This window comes from Paramisgurnus dabryanus, chromosome 9, assembly GCF_030506205.2.
Source record: "Paramisgurnus dabryanus chromosome 9, PD_genome_1.1, whole genome shotgun sequence".
Classification (NCBI taxonomy): Eukaryota; Metazoa; Chordata; class Actinopteri; order Cypriniformes; family Cobitidae; genus Paramisgurnus; species Paramisgurnus dabryanus.
In genome coordinates this window covers 30,325,166-30,349,732 of record NC_133345.1, presented here as the reverse complement: position 1 = coordinate 30,349,732, position 24,567 = coordinate 30,325,166, and the positions used below count along the sequence as shown (strand labels likewise).

Genomic DNA, 24,567 nt, shown 5'->3' with positions numbered 1-24,567 from the left:
GTGTTCAACTTTTGCCTTACTGTGTTTAGCATTTATAAAACAAGTGCATTGCAGTGTGAAATGTGTGTTTTAGTGAGAAGTTTGTGTTTAGAAATTTGCAAAAAGAGTGCATGATTTGACAAATGGGTTTAGGCCACTATGAATTTGGTTCAGAGATTGGGGGTTAGTGTTTTAGCAATTCAAAAAAACTGTAAATCGCTCTCGCGGTACTTTGACGTCATGCAACTGTCAGGTCGAGGAGCCTATTTTAAACGCCTATGCTTTCAGGGCGTTAACGACATAGAAAAGTAGCGCTGTGATTGGCTATGTCGCTCAGGGTCTCACACAGGCGGATGACATCAAAGTACCGCGAGAGCGATTCAAGAGTAGACTCCTTCGTGTGCTCGCAAATCGCTCTCGCGGTACTTTGATGTCATGTGCATGTCGATCTGCGCAGCACCATATGAAAATCAATACACACATAAACATGATTCATGCTTAGAATCAGAATTTGACTGTAGATATTAACGAATGCGTTTATGTGATTTGTCTGTCAGAAACACAGTTGAGAAAGGTAAGAAACTGAGAAAAGTTACGCATGAAATTTTGATTCATTATAATGAAAGTTTACCAGAGATTTTTTGCCTGCAATGCACCAATTTCCCTAATCTCCCTTATTTTCATACACTGCAAAAAAATATAATATATAAATATATATATATTTTTTCAAAAAACAATTCTTTGTATTTTGGTCTTGTTTTCAGTAAAAATATCTAAAAATTCTTAAACTAAGATGCTTTTTCTTGACGAACAAAACGACACAAGAAAATAAATCTAGTTTTTAAACAAAAACATAAAATTTTAGTGATTTTGTGCATAAAACAAGCAAAAAAATCTGCCAATGGGGTAAGCAAAATTGTCTTGAATTTTTCTTGAATTTAGTGTTTAAGAAAAATGTCCAAGATTTTTTGCTTACCCCATTGACAGATTTTTTTTGCTTGCTTTATGCACAAAATCACTTAAATTTTATCTTTTTGGTCTAAAAACTAGACTTATTTTCTTGGGTCGTTTTGCTCATCTTGAAAATCATCTTAATTTAAGAATTTTCAGATATTTTTACTGAAAACAAGACAAAAATACTAAGAATTTTTTTTCTTGAAATCATTTTTTGCAGTGTACTCATGTTGTATTCTGTTAATCTAATAATATTTATTATACTTGCATAACTTAAACATACTTAAATTGCGCATACATTTTCACAAAAAGAAATAAATTAAGAGCACTTGTTTGGAGACAGATGACCTTTGGCGCCCTCAGCAGGATGAATCTTGTAACTACTTCACTTAACTATAAACAGGAACTCTTTGTAAGGTAATGGGTTATGCAACCATTTAAAGTAAAACCTTAAGTAATTTGTGGGTTGATTTTGCAATCCCAGAATTCACCACACACACACACTTGGCAACTCAAAGACAGTGCAACATTAAATGACACCGTAATAAATAAAATATTTATTTTCTCAAATAGAGTTACAGTATTTGGCACAAGAAACAGTGTTTGGCAATGGTACAGTGATATAAGGCACTAACAGTAGAAGAAAGCACTTTGGAAACGATTCTGTAAAATAAACCACATGGTCCACAGAACACTTTTTGTTAAACAATTGAACCTTTGCAAACCCACTTATTTGAGAAATAAAGTTAAACTTTTTGAGTATTCTGACAGTAATCATGTACATGCCTGGATTATGATATACATTTAAAGACATTAAAGATTTTCTTAACAGCATTTCAAATCAACACTGCATTACATTAATTGCAGTGTGTGTGTGTGTGTGTGTGTGTGTGTGTGTGTGTGTGTGTGTGTGTGTGTGTGTGTGTGTGTGTGTGTACAGCTACAAGACACCAAAAGCACAAAGAAACACAGCCAACACCTGGTGAAATGTCTAAACGAATGTACATGATGACCACTAATCTACATTAGAATACAATATCTATATAGTCATTTTATGAACATCTACACATAACTAAAGATAACATAGTAATGCATTAAAAAGTGTTTATGGATACTTTAATCTCATTTAAAAAGTGACATTGATGTGGTTGCTATTTAATCGTCACAAACCTACAAACTGAACTGCTAGAAACTTGTAGTAAAGTTTATAATTAATTAATTTATATATTAAAGGACATTCTTTGTAAAGGAAATCAGTTTCAGTGATCTTACATTCACTGCCTGCATTTTGTCTAGGTCTAGCATTAAACACTACACAGATGTGTGTGTGTGCTAACAGTAAGGGTTTTGAAATAAAGATGTGCAATACTTTCACAAAGCCCTTAAATACGTCAAATCGGTTACCAGCAGTGAGGTTGATGTAATCTGGAGTCCACCCAGTTTGACAATAACATCAATTTGAGGATGGGATTAACACAACACAGATACTCTGATCTGAATGCGACTAAAACTACACACCGATGAAGATCAGAGAGCCTTCGCTGCTTCTAAAACACAGGGAGGATTATTACTATTAACATGAAGTGACATCATTAACATAGTATTAGCAGCCACACTTGCTCTGTTCGGGGTCCCCTGTCTCGGAGAGGTCGGTGGTGCTGTGTCCGTTTGAGCGGACCGTTCCGTCCGGGATCCAGGATTTGTCCACGCATCTTTCCATTCGTTTCATGATGAGATCCAGAAGAACCTCCACGGCATGACTGACGTTCTCACCGCTCGCGGCGCTCGTCTCAAAGTACGGCACACTGCAGATGTGAATAAACACGCACTTTAGGTATAGCTTTAGCTTGAATGTTGTGAAAGTACACCACTTTTGGGTTTTTCCCTGGAGGGAACAGAATCTATGAACAGTGATAACGTTCAACAGATGAACCGATAGCAGGCAGCCTGAGAAAAACACAACCGCTTCTGACTCAACATGTAACACAATCATCTGTGTATAACTCACAATGATTCAATAATGTCTAAAGAGGTTTAAGATGGAACCGCTGCAGCTGTATGGTGCCTGTTTAACCCTGAGACACACAGAACAGCATCTCTTTTTATGGAAGTCACTCCAGTAGGCGGCCATGTTCGCAACGCCTCCAAGCTGATATTTAAGTCAGGCAAGAAAAAAGTCCTATCTAGGTGACTTCTTTTTTCACACAGTCAAAACATGTATATAGCCCATCATGTGTGTGGCTCGTCATGTCAAAATATGTGTTCAGCGCATCATGTTAACCTATATGCATCCCGCATCATGTCAAAATACGTGTTTGGCAAGTTATTTCAACTTATGTGCAACACCCGTCATGTCAAAATACGTGTTTGGCGCGTCATGTGAACCTATGTGCATCACACGTCATGTCAAAATACGTGTTTGGCGCGTCATATCAAAATACGTGTTTGCCGTGTCATGTTAACCTATGTGCATCACACATCATGTCAAAATATGTGTTTGCCGCGTGTGTCATGTCAAAATACATGTTTGGCACGTCGTGTGAACCTATGTGCATCACACATCATGTCAAAATACGTGTTTGGTGCGTCATGTGAACCTATGTGCATCCCACGTCATGTCAAAATATGCCTTTGGCGCATCATGTGAACCTATGTGCATCCCGCGTCATTTCAAAATATGCCTTTGGCCGTCATGTGAACATATGTGCATCATGCGTCGTGTCAAAATACGTGTTTGGCACTTCATGTGAACCTATGTGCATCACACATCATGTCAAAATATGTCTTGGGCCCATCATGTAAACCTATGTGCGTCCCGTGTCATGTCAAAATATGCCTTTGGCCGTCATGTGAACATATGTGCATCCTGCGTCATGTCAAAATACATGTTTGGTGCGTCATGTGAACCTATGTGCATCCCGTGTCATGTCAAAATACAAGTTTGGCGTGTCATGTGAACCTATGTGCGTCCTGCGTCATGTCAAAATATGCCTTTGGCCGTCATGTGAACATATGTGCATCCTGCGTCATGTCAAAATACATGTTTGGCGTGTCATGTGAACCTATGTGCATCCTGCGTCATGTCAAAATATGCCTTTGGTGCGTCATGTGAACCTATGAGCATCCCGCGTCATGTCAAAATATGGCTTTGGCGCATCATGTGAACCTATGAGCATCCCGCGTCATGTCAAAATATGGCTTTGGCGCATCATGTGAACCTATGTGCATCCCGCGTCATTTCAAAATATGCCTTTGGCACATCATGTGAACCTATGTGCGTCCCGCGTCATCTCAAAATATGCCTTTGGCATGTCATGTGAACCTATGCGCATCCCGCGTCATATCAAAATATGGCTTTGGCGCATCATGTGAACCTTTGTGCATCCCGCGTCATTTCAAAATATGCCTTTGGCACGTCATGTGAACCTGTGTGCATCCCGCATCATGTCAAAATATGTGTTTTGCGCGTAATGTTAACCTTTGTGCATCACGCTTCATGTCAAAATACATGTTTGGCACATCATGTGAACCTATGCGCAACCCGCGTCATGTCAAAATATGCCTTTGGTGTGTCATGTGAACCTATGTGCATCCCGCATCATGTCAAAATATGCCTTTGGCGCATCATGTGAACCTATGTGCATCCTGCGTCATGTCAAAATGCATGTTTGGCGCGTCATGTGAACCTATGCGCAACCCGCGTCATGTCAAAATACATGTTTGGCACGTCATGTGAACCTTTGCACATCCCGCGTCATGTCAAAATATGCCTTTGGCGCATCATGTGAAGCTATGTGCAAAATACATGCAAAATACATGCCTGCTGCAGACGCTTCAAAGGGGTATATGATGAGACGCTCATGTTTGCCAGATACTCACTTTATCTCATGTGTAATCAGAGTTTAGTGTTGAGTTAGTATTTTGTAAGAGTGAGCATCTCTTTTATCATAAATCCTTATGACATATATGCATCAGGCATGTATTTTGAGATGACGAATGATGCACATGGGTTCACATGATGCACCGAACACATATTTTGACATTTGCCACACACGCCACTCTGAACTAAATAAAATTTAAATTCGTGCCCCCTTGGAAGATCTATAGGTCAATTAATCGGTTATCAGGAAGTACGGATCAACCTAGTTATCAGTATTGGTAAAACCCTCTTTCGGTCTACTTCTAGTCCCATCCACTTATAGACAAATATCTGTAAGCAAAACCGAGTAAAGATGTCCCGTGCCGAGCGCTCGTCTAAACTCAAGAGTTCTCACATGAACTCAGTAAATATTAGCTTTACAAAACATCAGTTTACCAAGAACAATCCTCATCTTAGACAAACAAAGCATAGACGCAGCCCTTAAAACACACATCACACACACCTTGAGAACACCCTGACACACACCAGCAAATAATCTCACGTGTGCTATTACTGATGAACCAATAAGATCCCTCATGTTGCATGTGAATGCTTTCCTGATCACTGACATTGAATTGAATGTCTTCACCCTTCATACAGATACTGTAGCTCAGCGGTAGACCGTTGCATAGCAGCGCAAAAACTCAAAGGATAAAAACTGAATACCTTGTAATGCACTTTGGATAAAAGCATCTGCCAAATCCATAAAATGCAACAAATTGAAAAAAAGTGAAAACGATATGAGGAGAATTCTTGATTGTGGATATTTTACTTTATAAGCACATCAGATCCATCATGATTATATAAGCACCTAAAATAACCTGAACAAAACAGCATCATAAAAATGTGTATGACGATAATCACCAGTCAAAATTTAGTGCGACGTTCAGAGCAATGTGTTCAGATGTAATGATGTCATTTCTCACCCGTATTTCTCAGCCAGTTCTCGCCCGCTTTCCGCTTTCACAGCACGCTGATCGTCCAGGTCAGATTTATTCCCACACAACACAATGTCAGGATTCTCGCAGTATGCATGCGTCTGCAGCTGACCTGTGTCGCGAAAAGTTCAAGTATTTATTAGATATATGGTCATCCAGTCTCCAAAAAGACGAGATATAAATGATCGCTAACAGCATTAATCCTCCAAGATCAGATGTGTGTTTAAGTCTCAGTAAAATACTCACTCATCCAGTTTCGGACGTTAAGAAAGCTCTGCTCATTCGTGAGGTCAAACAGCAACAGAAATCCCATGGCATCCCTGAAGAACGCTGTGGTTAAACTCCGAAACCTGCAGAGAGATGAGATACGTAACAGACGACAATAAAAAACCGAACACCACGAAAAATCTGATATGATTACCTCTCCTGTCCGGCCGTGTCCCACAGCTGGATGTGAATCCTTTGACCTTTGCCGGCGGTGCCATCAGGACCGTTCGATTTGTACACCTAAAGAGAAAACACAGAAACTCTGATAAAACATTTCTGTAGGGTAACATTGGGGAGTAGATTTGCAAAACTTGATACAATCACTTTTATTGGTCAAAAGAATCATCTAGACAGGATTTTATCATCATTATGACGCTTTGTAAGATTTGTCTTTCCATACAGTCACACATTACACAGTGACATTTCTCTTTATTTAGGAGTTTTAAATGATCAGCGTTTGTTTGATAAGTGCTAAGGTGTTTGTTCTTAAGGAGGGATCCTTCACACTGCACTCCTGAAACTGTGTGAAACTAGGAGTGCCTATCCATTATACAACCTAACACAAAGTCACACACACATACACACACAATTGGTTAGTACATTATGGATATTTTATATACCACAGTAGTTTGAATTACACCGCCTGCACCTGAGGCTGGTACACTTCATTCAAGAAAACTTGCTCTGTATCTATTCAGAAGTTTCTAGCATGTTTTTCCAGCATCTAATATTCATGACAGCTCAGACTAATGTGTGTATTTATCCCTGAGCTTTACACGTGAACGGCCACATGTATCCTGAGGGCAAGTTTCCATGCGGATACAGACGGGATCGGGTGATTTAACAGCCCAGGAGTCCCGGCCAGACAACACCAGAACAATAAAGAGAGTACAGATAAAGCAGGAAACATTTGAACCAATAAGAAACGAGAAACGAGCCTCATTTGAATAGCTATGAAAATATACCATCATATGTACGTGTATACATAAATACAATATGACATCAATATTTATTTTAATCTGAAAGTGTATGTGTAAAAGTTTTAAATGACTTTTGTAGACACATCGAGCTGAAAAGCATCTTGTGATATCAGCATGAAGTTAAACCTTTTACAGTGCTTGCTTTTAATTATTCAGTCTTTTACTGCATGTGCCGTTTTGTTTGGGTTTCCAGTAATCGTTAATTTGGGAACTCCTATAAAGTCTGAGATGAGTTGTGTTTAACTGTTAATCATTAACATTTGGAGCATCCCATCTGTTTAAAACCCTCGCTCTGAGGCCCTGTTATTAATACCTGTCTGGTAATAAGGGTGTTTTCAGACCTGTACATCGAATGTTTTGTTCTGAAACCAAGGGGGTTAAATCGCAATTTGCCAAAACATTGCAATTTCATCTTACTTCGGTTAGCATTCACAAGGCAATACTTACAAACGGACCAGAGTTTTTTAATATAATTCATGTGCGAGTAAACTCTCCTTTGATTGGTCAAAGTGCATCTGTTTATTTTCCGGGATTACGCTCAAATCAGTTTATATAACTTGCGGTTATATAACTTATACTTTTATTTGGTTTTGAACGGCGCTGACATGCTCACCAGAATCACCAAAAGCTATCAGGTATGTTCCTGGTTAATAAAGCAAAAAGATGGCCTGGTTAATGATCCTTTGGGTCAGATTGCTTTCATACTCATAGCCAACTGCTCCAGAGTTTGTTTGCAATTGTTTTAGTGTGGATCCGAGCTCGATTGCCGTGTTCACATATGTCTAAACGAACCGAACCAAGAGAGAACACACCAGATTCCGAAATCAAGGCTCAGGTCTGAAAACACACTAAGATGTGTTTTGGTCGATCGGATCACAAGTGGATGAGAGAGAAGAGAAGTCAGTTGACACATGAATTATGTTATTATATTTTATCATTGAGGATCTTTTTTACCCTTTCAAATCTGATTTTTTAAGTGTATAATCAGTGTGCCATATTGTGATTGGTCGATCAGCATTTTTATTGGTTTGAACCACAAAACATGTGATGTCCATTCAAGTGGACGCAGGGTCTGAAGGGGTTAAAAAGTGTCTCGTCTCATGGAGTAAGTGTCTCGTGACACCCCATTGTCTCTATATAGACAAACATTATTTTATTTCATTTAAAAAAATTTAATATAAAAAAATATATTTTTGAAATGGATAATGTAGACTAAATATTGAAGATAAAGCAGCCAATTAAATCACAGAATCGATGTTGGGACATTCCACTTTTTTTTAAATACGCTCATTTTCCAGCTCCCCTAGAGTTAAAGGAATAGTCTACTAATTTTCAATATTAAAATATGTTATTACCTTAACTAAGACGAGTTGATACATCCTTCTATCATCTGTGTGCGTGCACGTAAGCGCTGGAGCGCGCTGCGACACTTCGATAGCACTTAGCTTAGCCCCATTCATTCAATGGTACCACTCAGAGATAAAGTTAGAAGTGACCAAACACATCAACGTTTTTCCTATTTAAGACGAGTAGTTATACGAGCAAGTTTGGTGGTACAAAATAAAACGTAGCGCTTTTCCAAGCGGATTTTATAGAGGAACTATATTGTATGGCGGAACAGCACTTTTGGGAGTACTTCAACTCGCCTGAAAAATCCGCTCCCCTTCTCCCTCTCATAATGGGAGAGGAAGAGTGTTACTGCGCCGAGTCGAAGTACTCCCATAAGTGCTATTATGCCATACAGTATAGTTCCTCTTTTAAATCCGCTTTGAAAAGCGCTACGTTTTATTTTGTACCACCAAACTTGCTCGTATAACTACTCGTCTTAAATAGGAAAAACGTTGATGTGTTTGGTCAATTCTAACTTTATCTCTGAGTGGTACCATTGAATGAATGGGGCTAAGCTAAATACTATCGAAGTGTCGCAGCGTTCTCCAGCACTTACGTGCACGCACACAGATGATAGAGGGATGTATCAACTCTTCTTAGTTAAGGTAATAACATATTTTAATATTGAAAATGAGTAGACTATTTCTTTAAACATTTGATTTTTACTGTTTTGGAATCCATTCAGCTGATCTCCGGGTCTGGTGCTAGCACTTTTAGCATCGTTAGCACAATTCATTGAATCTGATTAGACCATTAGCATCACGCTAAAAAATAACCAAAGAGTTTTGATATTTTTCCTATTTAAAACTTGACCCTTCTGTACTTACATAGTGTACTAAGAAGTCAAGGACTTTGCTGATGAAACATGGCTGCAACAGGCATAGTGATAATATGCAGTGCCCGAAAATAGTCCCCTGCCATAGAAAGTAACCAAGGGGACTATTTTCGGGCAGTGCGTAATATCACTACTACGCCTGCTGCAGCCATGTTACATCAGTACAGTCCTTGATTATTACAAGTCCAGTTTTAAATAGAAAAAATATCAAAACTCTTTGGTTATTTTTTAGCGCGATGCTAATGGTCTAATTAGATTCAATGGATTATGCTAAGCTATGCTAAAAGTGCTAGCGCCAGACCCAAAGATCGGCTGAATGGATTCCAAAATGGTAAAAATCAAATATTTAACCCTAGGGGAGCTAGAAAATGAGCATATTTTCAAAAAAAGTGGAATGTCCCTTTAACTTCAATATTTTTTTAAATGCATCTTATGGTGAGACCTCAAGAAGCTGCTTGATAAAATACAACTACGATTTTGCCAATTCTATTCAATTTTAGATGATAAAGTATAACAGTTCTAATTTATTTTAGATGCTTTTAGTCAAAACATAATTCCTAGTAACATTTAATTTGTTTATAAATAATATATAAATGTGAAAAAAATATAAAGAACAAGTTTCCAAATTTTACAGTACTACGGTACTTTAGATATCAGTCCCTCCAGAAAAACGCGATTATGCGATCGTATGTTTTAATGCATAATCAGCCAAAGTCCACATATTTATGCCGGGCCGCATTTTTTAAATACGCTGCACTTTCACCGCATGAATTGCAGATTTCTGCTTGCAAAATATGCGGGGCTTGCATTATTTCATAAACCTCGCATTTTCGTAGCAAAAAGTCATAAATATCTTAGCAGAAAGTTGATTGCAAAAATTTTGCATTTACTTCGCACATGCACAGCCATGTCCCCAGTTGTCATGGCAAACAGTTTTTGCAAGTTCATGCAGTATTATCGCATAAAATTGCATAAATATCCCACATATTCCATCGCATTTTTTAAGAAACCATGCCGCAAGATCAAGTATTTTTGCCTGCAACAATCACAAAAAAACTCGCGTTTTTCTGGAAGGACTGAGATATACTTAAAGGAACAGTATGTAAGAAATGTATATCAATTAATCATTAAATGGCCCTGAAATGTCACTAGACATTAAGAAATCATTTTCATTTCAAATACTTATATCACTGACAACAGTGGTATAACCAGGATATTATCATTGAAAAAGTGGAGTTGCAGCCCTCAACTGATGTTTATGTTGTCATTTTGTGTATTGGCCACCAGTTGTGGGATTGCAGTACCAGTTTTAGCCACAAGTTTTGTGATTGCAATACCAGTTTTGGCCACAATCCTACATACTGTTCCTTTAAAGATATCAAAGAAACCTCACAAAGAAACATAAAAAAACACACAGATTAAAATAAAGTAAACATGTAACTCATTCTCTGACAGTTAAAAGTTTTAAAGCACCCCTAACCTAAATAATGCACTTTTAAATGTGTTTCTAGCAGAAAATAAGTCGCCAGGGTGTGTGCAGAAACATCCTGTTATTATACAAATCCATCTATTCTTCTTTGTGTAATCTCCTTTAAACAGCTACAATCACACAAAACAGGCTGTTCAGGATCCCCTAGCAATGTGATGTCACATTAATTACGCCCCACCCGTGACTTCGACTTATGAGCGCGTAGTTCAAGCTTCTGCTAGAGACACATTTTGTTGTAATCCAAAGCACATGTGTAAGTGCTCTACCCCAACTTTGCATACGGGGGGACAAAAGCTTTCTTTGCATTTAAAGAAACACACACATAAACATTGTGTTTTCATTGCAGCCACAAATGGCCATGTTTAACATCGTATAATGAAAGATCTGTGGTATATTTTAAGCTGAAACTTTACAGACCTGTTCTGGGGATACCAGAGATTATTTTTATATTGCTGAAAACACCTAGGTTAGGGGATCTTTAATATCTTAAACTAATAAAAACTACTCACCACTCGTTTTTCTCTGAAGTCTATGCCCACTGTAGTGATGAATTTGGAGTTGAATTTGCCGTCTGTGTACTGATAGAGAAAGCTGGTCTTTCCCACACCAGAGTCCCCCAATGCCAGGAACTTAATGAGGTAATCATAGTCCCCATCAGACATATTGAGACCTGAGAGAGGACCTGACACACAAAACAAACATGACACATTACACAAACTCTGCAAACAAATGCACTGTCCATTAATTACAACTTTTATGTTCTGGGTTCAGATATAAGCTCATCTGTGTGACCGGCTGAAAAACATTTTATAAACGTGAAGCCCATCATATCATTCTGTATTATGTGTGCATTGTTGCAATACAATTTTCTTCGTCAGATTAAAAGGAAGTAAGATGGGTGATTTTATCAATGTAAGAGTGCTGATGTAGTAACAGGAAACAAGAAGAGAATTTGAGACATTTGCTAAAAAGCAGACACATTTTTGTTTAAAAAAAACTGTAAAGAGTTGCTTACATGGTAAACGGGAATATCCATAGACACAACACGAGTACAAACGTATCTTTTAATCACACATGAATGCATCCAAATGCTGGCAGACATCTCAAAGTTTCTCAAAGTATGTACTTAAGTTTTAGCCTAAGGACACAAATAGCGAGACATCGCCCCTCTGTAATGTTTCCTAAAACAGATGATTTAAACAAACCACTAACCTTTCACATACACTAGTGAACACACAATGATTTGTTGGGTTGTCTGTTGACTTTACCTGGTTTATGTTGTGTGTTTGGTCTGTTCCTTATATACAGTAAAGCACCTGAACTGTCAGGAAAAGGGTACAAACTGTTACTGGGATAGTACCCCTTATCCAAATATTATTTAAGTACATAATGTACCTTTCCGGGACCAATATGCACCCATTAATGTGTATCTTTTTTTAAGTACTGCCCAAATGTGACCGGTTTTGTATTTTTTTCTGCTAAGAGTGTTCACTGTACACTTTCATTATATGAATGCAGAAAATGTATGGAAATAAACTTCATCTCAAAGTCTTACGGGTTTGGAATGAGGGTGAGTCCTTTAAATTTGTGTGTTAAACCTTTTACAACATTTGGATTTCATAATATGATCCATGTCTTGCCTTAACACGTCCACAAGCAGATTGTGTTGGAGAAACGCATCCAGAATATTCGCTGTGAGTTTGATCATATGATCGCAGCAGGAACGTAAAAAACAAACGCCACATTCTTTCCCCAAGCGGCACTAAACACCGAATCGTAAGCTGCTTAATGTCTGGAGCCGGAAAACCGACGGGGAACCACACACACGTTACTGAAGAACCCATCAGAGAAGCATTGGTGTGTCTTTGAAAGGATTGAAGTCAGGGTTTGGGAGGGGCAGCGGGACCTACAAGTTCAGGAAACATAAAACCTGATGCTATTATTCACAACCAGCAGCCTGAAGTCAGTTACGGCCCTGGATGTGATTATTCACAAACAACAATGACAAAAAAAAGACTCCTACACACACAATTATAGTCACTACGTACTTGGTGTTAAGAGCTATGGACAATAATTATATAGTTTTAAATAGGAGTTCACACCACAACTATAAAGATAAAAGGTGTCACAACAATAAACCATTGAAAGCCAATCAAATCTATTTTAATTTAAAGTGCCTGGGTATTTGAAATGGCAGATGACACTTAAAGAAGTTCTTTGCTGAGGTCCATTTCATAAAATTACCTCGGGTATCCAGCGCTTTTACAGTTGTAATGAAATTGACTACGTAATGTATTTCTACTGCAATGACTACACAAATAGATAAGATGATAGATTACACAAACTAGATTCAGGTTGAGATACACGAAACAAAGCATGCCGAGGACATCTGTTGGTTATAGCCGCTATAAAGGCAATATGAAAAGCATAGTTACACTTTCAATGACATGTAAACAATCGCATACGTTATTATCAAATGAAATCTATATCAGTTAATGCCAATATAATTAAATGATTTGTGAGTACTTCGGCATGTGAGAGAATTAAGTTATCGTTTTCATCATGTGGTGTGGACGTTAATTAAGGGTATAAATCGGAAAGTTTGTTGCGATACGGTGCGGTATCGTTTAGCGTGCCGACTGTGCGTTATTCGCTAATGCATCGGATAGTTCTTCGATGCAATTGCGATTCGAATAATTTATGGATACTTTAATATTACATGTTTAGTTATGCAGTTACATTTTTAATAACTCACGAACGCAACCAAAATGTGTAACATGAACGTCTTTGCGTCCGATAGATGTCACTTCTGCATCTTTTGCTGTGTCTTCGCTGCAACAACCGCTTTGTTGCAGCATTGCATTTACTTGCTGACACTAGCACACGAAAATAAACAAATATGTAGGTACGTGACAAAATGACGTAACGCGCACGATTGCTTTGTTCCCACGGATGTGTTCCCAGCAGGTATTCAGCGCCAGATGCGTCGGTGACTTAAAAGATCTGTTGTATCTTTGCTTTGATAATACCTCTAAAGCACATATACTAGTGACATAAATTACTTCCTCACGTTGATTCTCACGTTCGAATTTCCAAGATTGCTGTCGTAAGAAGAAAGTTATAAGCGAAGCAAAATTTGTCTCGTGTTTGGCATTTAAATCCTTTATGAAGGCGAGTATTTTTTTGTTTCAAACCAAATACTTTTTATAGAATATACATTTAACTTGAATTAGGTGAAGTTTGGGATTGATTGTAACATTCGCATGTGCTTTTTTAAGATCCGCAAGTGACGTTGTTCAAAAGCAGAATCGCCCATTCAATCATATTGGCTTCCAAAACGTCTCCGTTTTCATCAATCCGTGCAGTATTTTTCAATGTAATCATACAGAACGAAGGATTAGAATCTCTAGATTACATTATTGGCATGATTTTGTCAAACATATAAATAAATACATGCATGCAACATGCATGCATTTATTGATTTATTAATGATAAATAACATAATCATCAATTAATGTATTAATAACATCTGACCATTTAAATTGCTCGCCAGCATTATTAGTCAATTAAGAAATATTAAAGAAACAATGAAATGTTTCTTTAATATATAAAAATATAGCTTTTATTTGAGAGGGCTTTGATTTCATATGGAAAGATATGCGTGGATTGATGCTCTCGGTTTCATTAATTAGTGGTTAATCAGAAATAATACAATTCTTATATATACCTTTTAAAAAGATGTCATCTTAACTTTGTTGGGCTGTTAATTACCTACAATTTGGTGTTTGAATTATGCAAATAGGCCAAGATATGAGGAAGTTATGATATTTTGAAGTGTTTGGTCAAGCGGAAGAGGTCACAGTTTTTCATAGTTTTCCTGTGTTAATTGGGTACAAAAATGACCCCCAATTTTCGAGTTTAAAAATGCCATAACTTTCTTAATAATTATCCGATTTTAATCATTTAAAAAACATTTTAAAGTTTGTTTTATTATCTATCATATGGTTATAATTATATATGAATTTTCTAGAATTTTTTTTTTTGTCACATACCTAATATATGCGCACTTTGGCGGAAATGCATAGATGGACATTATGTCAAGGAAGAGTGTCAAAATAAAGGTGCCTCATATTGATATTTTAAGTGTGGCATCAATGCATCAAATCAATAGAAATTTTAACCAATGCATCGCATTGATACACCCTTAACGTTAATAAAGTTAACGTTATGGTTAGAGCTGGGTATCGATTCAGATTACAAATTACAAATCACGCAGCTTTGTTCTTGTTCACAACACTATACTTTTTATGTGAAGGTGTCATTGATGTCGCGACGAAGCACATGAAACCGCCATTTTAAGCACTGAATGAATGAATGAAGGCTTGCGTCTCGCTCCTTGGAAACATCGAGCAAGGCAAAAAAGAGGGTGACATCTAGTGGAGAAGACTAGTAATTAGATTAACGTTAATCTTACGTTCAATGTTTGCGTAAATAAATATGAAAAAAATCGACCACGTAAAAAAAAAGATTAATTGGGAAAAAAATGTTATGGTTATCGTTAAAGTGCAAATGATCCTTTACACCTGCTGTTTTACAAAAATCATGGTGTTAAAAATCAGTTGCTGAAATGTGTTTTTAACAAGACACTGAGAAAAAAATGACCCCTTTAACATTAATGACATGTAAACAATTGCATAAGTTTTTATCAAATTCAATCTATATTAGTTAATGCCATTAAAAGTAAATTATTTGTGAGTACTGCGACATGTGAGAGAATTAAGTTATTATTTTGGTCCGGTAGTGTGGACGTTAGGAGTATAAATTGCACAGTTCATTGCAATACAGTGCGTTGTCGATTAACACACAAGCAGTGCGATATTCACAGATGCATTGGATGTTTCTTCGATGCAATTACGATTCGAATAATTTATCAATACTTTAATATTACGTGCTTAATCTTACATTAAATCTTTGCGGAAATAAATATGGGGAAAAATCTATTTGTGGCCTTTGAGAATGGATTTTGAACCGACCACGTAAAAAAAAAAGTTATGGTTATCGTTAAAGTGCGAATGATCCTTTACACCTGCTTTTTTACAAGAATCATGGTGTTAAAAATCAGTTGCTCAAATGTGTTTTTACCAAGACACTGACAAAGAAATGCCCCATTTAACATTATTCAACAAACAAAATGAATTCACGTGCCATTTAAGTTGTAACAAAAACCTGTATAAATATATACTTGATATTTGAATCGAGTAGGAAGCAGGAGCACCATTGACTTCCATAGTAGGACAAAAAAATACGGTTTGGTTACAAACATTGCATAATATATCTTTCTTTGTTTTCAGCAGGACAAAGACATTTATACAGGTTTGATTTTGTAACAACTTTAGGGTTGGTGAATGATGACAAAGTTTTAATTTTTGGGTGTTCCTGTAGCTCAGATGGTAGAACATTGTGTTAGCAGAGGCAAGGTCATGGGTCCGAACCCCAGAAAAACACGTACTAATAAAATGTAAAGCTTGAATGCACTATAAGTCGCTTTAGATAAAAATGTCTGCCACGTGCATAAATGTTAATGACTATCCCTTTAACAGTCTTACCACACTGACTGCAGTTTACCAGTGTCTATTTAGCTAAAAAAATCAGCATCAGATCAAATCAGCAAGATAAATCATGTCGGAGGAAACGTTTAGTAAAACTGCATCTTTAACGTGCATGCTATCAGTCATTTGATTTTGCTCAGACAAAACCTCAACTCTGTTGCATTTACATAACATTTCTGCTAGGACACCTGAATGTGAGGACACGAGTGACAGTAGCTTTACATCACCGGACATCACTTCCACATCATCAGAAAAGTTACGTTTGTTGTTTGCAAAACACTGAATAGTGCAATAGTGTAACTTCTGCATGATGCAAAACAGGTTTTAAGAGAAAGTTGATCTTTTTAGTTACACAGTACTTGAATTAGGCTCTTATGAGGTTAATTCTGCTGAAAATAAGAAGCTTTTGTGTGATTCTCGCGAAATTAGACTTGTGAGGTGTCATGAAACATTTTGATAAAAAGTAAATGCAAAGTAAACAGAGTATCAAAATAAGAAGCATACAGTTACAAACATCTCTTCATGTACTATTTTGCACATGATTTCAAATGACATCATACAAACCAATTTTGTAGTTTTTTTCCACATTTAAGTGGAAATTTTTCATTACCGCAACGTGTCCATGACTGGATTTGGGTTCTTTGACACGGAAATATTTATAATAAAAAAAAAAGCTTCAGTGCATGTTATACTATAAACATTTACAGTAAAGAAACATGTGCTATTTGGTGATCATTGGTAAATTTAGAGACAATAATAAGGAACATAAATGTGTCCAAGACCAATTTTCTCATCCTCCGCAACAATTTTCAATCATTGTTTAAGCTCTCAAAAACCTAACATTTTTAAAAAATTGTTGGAAGGGACATAATTGACTGTGACACTGAAGATGGCTACCACGTAAGCAGTTTTTATTTTTTTCTCTCCAGATGAAAGTTGAACTTTTGTTTGTCATAGTACCTAGACAACTTTTTAGTTCTCATTACCGAAACATGACTTTGTAAATGCATATATTTAATGTAATATCATGTTACGGTAATGATAATTTTTGATCGTGATAATCTAAAAAATATAAATAATTCTATAGGAAATATTTTTTAAATCCTCTAAAAATAAAGGTTAAAGTAAGTTCAGACTTTAATCTTATATGTGCAAAAAAATTGACTTCAAGGTTTTTTTTTAAAAAAATCTGATGCTGGACACTTTCTAAGTGGATTTTGTGAGAATCACCCTTTTACAGAAACGCTAAGGAACCCAAATCTTCAATGCAACATTCCTGTTAGTTTTGTTTTCTTTCTCGTTTCACATAATGATGTTTACTAGAGCCACAGGAACATTAAGATGGCTATAAAAGAGATTTTCCTCCTGGAAAACAAAGCACTTTCAAGTATAATCTTCTCTATGTGCTACATATAAGTGAACACACAAACCCTTTAAGATCCGTTCAGAGTTCAGCATTCAACTATATCATGAGACATGTCTGTGATGATCATTTGACATTCTGAATAGACAACAATCTCCTGAACTACATGAACCACTGAGCATCTAAGAGCCCGTCCACACGGAGACGCATTTATCTGTATACATAAAAGTTTTGTACCATATCATGTGGCAGAATTACAGCGCAACATACTGGTCTGGTATTATCGGTTTAAGTGGTTTTGTGTGTACGCAGATATTTCTTGAGACGATGCCGTGTTTACTGACTTTTTTAGAACGAGAAATAAAGGTCGGATAGGGAAAGCTTTGGCTTCATGTGGATGTGACCTTCAGCAACATCTACATTTCCCTTTTGAGAAATAACAAACCAGTGAACAACACACCACAATGGGCTTTAGCATACCAAAATACCCAAGTGGTGCTTCCTGTCTAACCAAAACAGTTGTGTGAACCCATGATGAGGGTCTGGATTCTGGATAAAGCAAAGGGAAAAGGAAGAAAAAAAGAAAAGGCTTTATCAAACATTCCCAGCAGAGCACCACCCTGGGCGGCACGCCAATGTTAACCGAGGGGGCTGGAGATATGCAGGTCCATGAAGCTACAAGCGCTTTCACACCAAAGTCAACTTTTTGCCTTTAATGATGTCGTCCACCTCTCTCTTATCAGCCTCTATGTGTGAAAGACAAACTAAACTCATGAACTCTGATCTGCTACATCAAATGTGCTGTATATTTTTTCAGGCTCTGACACATTCTGGTGAAACACAATCTAAGGCTATGTAAAAAAATTATTTTGCGTTTTGGAAAAATTGTACATATACAGGACAGCATTGTTAAAAACAAAACAAACTCTATTGAATACAATAATATGTATATTAATGATAGACAGTGCAGGTCTATAGATTATAAATGTGACCCGTGTTATAATGGTTTATGTAGCTTTCTTCACTTTCTTTTAGAAAGCAGAAGCAATAAAAGTTCACCTCTTTCTCTTTATCTCTTGCAGATTAGAAGATTTTAATCAGGGATGCACGAAATATATATCGCCCGACATATCGTTATCGGCCGATAACTGCTTATTTTTAATATTAGCGGTTATCGGGCTGATAGCAAAATAAGGCCGATAAATTATGTATTATTTCGGTTTGTTGAACCACTTCACTTGCCCATTGCTGGCCATGTGGAGTTTTTGATTGGTGCTTTCTGTGACATAGCACGAAGATGACACGTGTTGCGGGCTTAAGAAGAGTATGCTAGTCTAGCGCAAAGACAAGATGTCCGCGGTCTGGGAGTTTTTCATTGTGAAATTAATATGAATATTTATCGGCCTATATATATATATATATATATATATATATATATATATATATATATATATATATATATATATATATATATATATATATATATATATATATATATATATATATAGGTTATCGGCCCCCAAATATAAAGGGTTATCGGTATCGGCCAAAATTTCCATATCGGTGCATCCCTAATTTTAATCCACTCATTATTTCAAATTCAACAGTTTACTTGCGTTGACAGGTGACTTTACATTACAGCTTTGCGTTTTTTATATCTTGAGTCAGCTTAAGCTGTGCTCGTTCAGTGGGCTTGACATTAGCATTGCTTTTTTGCTACCATATCCTTGCTCTTTTTTTATATATATAAAGGTGGTTCATTAATAATAATATTATTTAAAAAAAATGGAAGAAAGAAAGTGAAGCACGCCACGCGGCCATGACTTTTAAAACAAGCAACAGTTGTTATCACCATTCAGACAGACAGCGACCAGCTATAGAGCTCGGGAATCTGACGTCACCGACGAAATGCAACGCAATGCATTCTGGGAGTTTATGCTACGGAAGTAGTGGTGGTTGCTGTGCCGACTGGAGAAGTAGTTGCTAACGATTTCATTTTACAGACAAAAAGATGTCCAAAATGACGAACTCTTGCTGTGTAGTTCATTGACATAATCGCAGTAACGATTCCCATGGGAAAAAAATCTTAAGAGTCAGATTTTTTAGTTTTCCCACTTGGAAACAGCACAATGGCACGAAGACTTCCGAGTTAACTAAACGGCGTTGCACGGCATGGTTTGCAGCAGTAAGATGACAAAACATAACCTTTAACTGGATTTCTAAAAAACTAGTAAACCTTTTTGTTGTGTTTGTTGTCAGTAACAGTTATTTGGGCTTTTGAATTTTGGTAACTGCGTACTAGACTAGCGTCTGTTCGCTTGAGCGCAGCATATAACATGGCGGATCCTTCCCACAATGCATTGCAACGCAATGGGCTATAATGTTGATTCCAGAGCTCTGTACCAGAGTGACACAATCTCATTCATTTTAATGGAAGACTTCCAGCGACACGAGGGGAAAGTGACCGTTGGTGCCTGTATGGGTGCGTCCAGCGATGCGAGAAAGTTAAGAAAAGTTCAAATTTATGCAAATTATGAGACTACCAAAGGAAGCGAACCATTGGAGTTCACGTCATCCTTCTCTCGTCTCGACCTGGACCCGACTGACCATTTAAAATATAGACCAAAAATGCTCATCAAACTTATCGAGAGAGACACGACATGCTTCCACGCATAATGTCATTATCAAAGAGTGAAGAACAAAAAGAGACAAAATATGATGCCAGATATACTTGGGTGGTTGTTAATATACTAGGGCGGCCCGCCTAAGTAAAGTCAATGTGTGGGAAACACTAAACTCTTAGAGATGATTGACAGATCTGAATGTTTAGGTTCCTCCCGAACCTACGTTTAGGACTGTATTTATAGCATTAAGTACATGATTTTAAACTATTTATTTGTACACTTTATAGAGAAAATGAGAGAGATGTTAGCCTGTGCAAAACTTGTTTACCCCACCAACATCAGTGAGCTTTAGAAAGACTTTGGAATGAAATTGAATTAAGACCATGTGAAATCTGTATTAACACCCTAATCATATCGGTAGCACAGACTGTGTGGGACGAGGTTACATGCCAAACATTTACTTAATGACCAAACACTTTGTTCTAATAGTAGCACTAATATCAAGATTTCATCCTGACTGCTGGAGTGGTTAGAAATTAAATCACACACTCAAACACATTCATCACATACATAAGATTGGTCATTGGACAAAACAGTTATGTAGATGAATGTAAGTGTAAAAACACACACACGGTTCATATACCGTAAAGGTTATTTTGGGGTGTCAGATTAAACTAAAACATTAAACATTAGGTTCATCTAATAACCATCAGCTGGTTCTCATGTGCTCTTGGCATCTCATCATGTGACCATCGATTCCCAACACTGCCAAGAGCCCTGCTTAACACAAACACACACAGTCTCGGCTTATATTCGCTTGGCCTGCTTTCCTTAGCATAGGAAAAAGGATAAACCAGTTTAAAGTTTATTTGAGCTCTCAGGAAAGTTCTCATTATGAGCACAGGCTGCTTCCTAAAATGGTTTCAAGTGCAAGCTTACTAAAAACTAAATCATCTAATGCTTTCTTTTCTGCGTGAAACACAAACAGAGATGTTTTATGAAATGTTAATGACTTTGATGTTATGAAAGCCAATTCCGGTCATCATTTATACACACAAATTTGCAGTATTTTCCTTTTTGGATGAACTATTCCTTAAGGCATCTAAACTGTTGTCCTGCGGCTGGACAATTATTCAACATCAAAAAATTTTTTATGGTTTATAAACACATTTCCAATATTTTCGATATACATTCCAGCATCCCGTGGCCGTTTGCATGTCACGTCTAAAAAACGTGTTAAATGCGGATCAGGGCGATTCTTCCTTTCAAAGTGCGCTCCCATGGCGTCTTTCGTAGCTAAGCGTGCTCTCCGGGACGGCGAGGAAAGCGGAATGCCTGATCGGATTGAAATCGCTCATTTGTAGCTTGCGTCAAATCATATGGTTGCCACCTTGCAATCAATAATCTGGTTGGGACTTTGGAGTGTTTGCCCAGAGAAGAGCTGTCACTCAGAAGTATGAGAAGGAGGTGCGGGGTTAGTTTGCATCAAGTCACAGCCTCCAATGGTGACACCATTTAGGGAGGGTGAACGGGAGATGTAATGCAACACAAACTGATCCACTGAAGAAAAAAGGTTTAAGCCATCATGTGCCCACTGCCCAGGTTAGAAAAGGGCAAAGATGAAAAATGCAAAAGATAAAAGTATGCATGCAGCTATGACACTCATCTCATTATGCGTATAATGATATGTATATAATGTAGTAGGCTAGTATCTAATATATCATTATGAAGCTTACTATGCAATTACAAATGAAGCTTTAGTATTATTTTTTCGTTCCAACCATCTTATGTAACATTAAATTGCTTACTACCATTCAAAAGTGTTAGGGTCACTTTCATTTTTCCACATATTACTATAATAGCAAATTGAAAGCAGCTCAATCTGTCAAATTTATATAATTAAGCTGTCCCTGATAACAATTCATATCAAACATATGGTTTAGATAGCAGGAACTAATGGATATTTCATCATTCAAAAGGAAAAGCGATCAAAGCTTGACATTCCTGGTGTGTAACCTGATACGGGAGTGAAACTGTGCAGTTTCCCATTTAAAGTAACAATCCTAGATCTTTATCTTAACACACTTTTCTGGTATCAGCACTTGGATCATTTGTCGGACATTAATGGAGTTATAAAGATGGTAAAATCTGATTTAGGTAAAAGCCACGTGTTCGTGAATACACCTGAACTAACAGCTGGTCATGAAAGTCTCACTACTACACAGTACACATACCGTCCTCTACTCATAAACTAATGTCTGACAAGACAACACATATGGCACATTTGTACGATATATCGGTAATAAATCCATAAGCATGCTAATAAAAGATACAGTATTACTACCGTCACAAATACTAAAAGTACGATGTAAATTTGAACATCTACCTGTCCTTAAGTGTGTTTATCAAACCGTGAGATCAGACATCGTCTACGTAACTGTTATCACAGCATCTTCCGATAAGTTGTAAACACATATCAATAAACTTACCAGAAAAGTTAGCTGAACGTCTCTTTAGCTCTCCTGAATGTTGAAAGCTTTCTGTAAAATATTTAAACAGGCGAGACTTTGCGGATACTTTGTTTCCTAAAGTTGCTCCCACACCCACAAGAACGCTAGCGAGTGCACGAGCTGCTGTGCTGTGACGTGACACTTCCCGTGCAGAACTGCCAATCCTACTATGGGCAAGGCATAGCTGATGAATATTAATGAAGTCGTGGGATATTATCGTAACCTCAAAGTTACAAAATTAATATTATTATGAATCCTACTGTCAAAGCTTTAAAACAGTAAATTTGGACTATTTGGCAAACGTCACGTTGCATCGCGCATCTCCTTCTGTACAAATGTGAAACTTTAAATGCTGGGGTTTGATAAACTGCGGCATTTTGTGCATTAATAAGAAAAAAATTGTTTGAGCAGTTTAAAATAATGTAAAAATGTGTATATACTCAGATTATAGGGTTTTAATACTCAAATAGGTTTTCAGTGTGGTTGTAGCGCCATCGCGTGGCGCTTATTGATAGCAACAGTACAAATCTTATACATGGGGCAGTTACCCAGGCATTGGTTTTAAGTAGTTTTTTTACAAAAATACCTTACAAAAAACAATACTGGTGTCCATCTTGAGACAAAATAATGGCACTGTTTTTCAAATGAAGGCATTAACGTGCATTTTAATCTAGGACTAGTATAATAAACCCTGTCCATGAAACTGCCACTTGAAGTCCAGTCCAAAGATTTTAGTGATTATACATTTATAAATCTATATAATAAATATATATTATGGTCCCCTACCAATGTTGATTTACACTTTTTGTACTAGTACTTGGACCTTTAAGTGCTTGGTTAAGAGATGAGTTCCTGGGGAAGAATATTCTGTATAAAAATATATTCTATATAAATAGAAATAAATACATATATCAGAGCACTCAGAGCAGACTAGAATGACATATTTTATTATTTGCAATAAGACAATTTGTAAATAACTAACATTCATATGTTTCTCACACTATAACAGTCTCTGGTTTGGTTGCTGATGCAGTGTGGTCATTGTGTGGTAGTTTCCGGTTTCTGTTCGTCTGGTTCGGGTTTGAGGTCTTGAACTGGTTCAGTTGGAGGCTTTTTGAGCTCAAACATAGGTTTGTACACGTACACACCTCCCGCCACCCCGACGAGGGTCGCAAACGCGATCTGATGAAAAGGAATCCTTCTGAACATGATCTTATCTTCTGACACAACCCATCAGAGTAAAACAAAACATCCAACTTGAACGTCTGCAAAAGAGAGTCATTAGTGAATTTCATGAGATTTAACAAACAATCTAAAGCATTGTGTATTGAATTTTGTGAAAAGTATATTAGGGATGTTGTATACTTGTTATGTATTGTGTGTTCAGTTCAAATACAACACACATTCAAATAAATATAATTATTGATTTACCAATAAACAATCATGCGAATGACAGTATGTTAAACTTATTCCAATCATTTTTTGGGGGGGCTGCTAACACATTATTACAGTTTAATTGCATACTCACCCTGATGTTCTCACCAGTACTTATAAAAAAGCTTTTTATGTGACAGCTGTTTGTATGCTGTTCAATCCACATGCAAGCAAGGACGAACGATTAACTACGGCAACCCACTTAGACTAAAACAGGAGCACATTACGCGTTTACAATTTATTTCCACATATTCTATAAAGCGACATCTGTACTAAT

At 37.0% G+C, this 24,567-nt stretch overlaps 2 protein-coding genes across 2 annotated transcripts; both read right to left on the bottom strand.

The window, feature by feature from the left end:
• Positions 1-1,799: 1,799 nt before the first annotated feature.
• Positions 1,800-22,992, bottom strand: rab27a (RAB27A, member RAS oncogene family). The gene is made up of 6 exons (XM_065283699.1): positions 22,836-22,992; positions 11,260-11,432; positions 6,212-6,297; positions 6,037-6,140; positions 5,779-5,902; positions 1,800-2,738 (listed from the first exon to the last, which is right to left on the bottom strand). The coding sequence occupies exons 2-6, from the start codon at positions 11,410-11,412 to the stop codon at positions 2,537-2,539; spliced, it is 669 nt and encodes a 222-aa protein (XP_065139771.1). The 5' UTR covers positions 11,413-11,432; positions 22,836-22,992; the 3' UTR covers positions 1,800-2,536.
• A 794-nt stretch (positions 22,993-23,786) lies between these two features.
• On the bottom strand, positions 23,787-24,536 carry LOC135773842 (protein PIGBOS1). The gene is made up of 2 exons (XM_065283698.2): positions 24,385-24,536; positions 23,787-24,121 (listed from the first exon to the last, which is right to left on the bottom strand). The coding sequence occupies exon 2, from the start codon at positions 24,063-24,065 to the stop codon at positions 23,895-23,897; it is 171 nt and encodes a 56-aa protein (XP_065139770.1). The 5' UTR covers positions 24,066-24,121; positions 24,385-24,536; the 3' UTR covers positions 23,787-23,894.
• Positions 24,537-24,567: the final 31 nt, after the last annotated feature.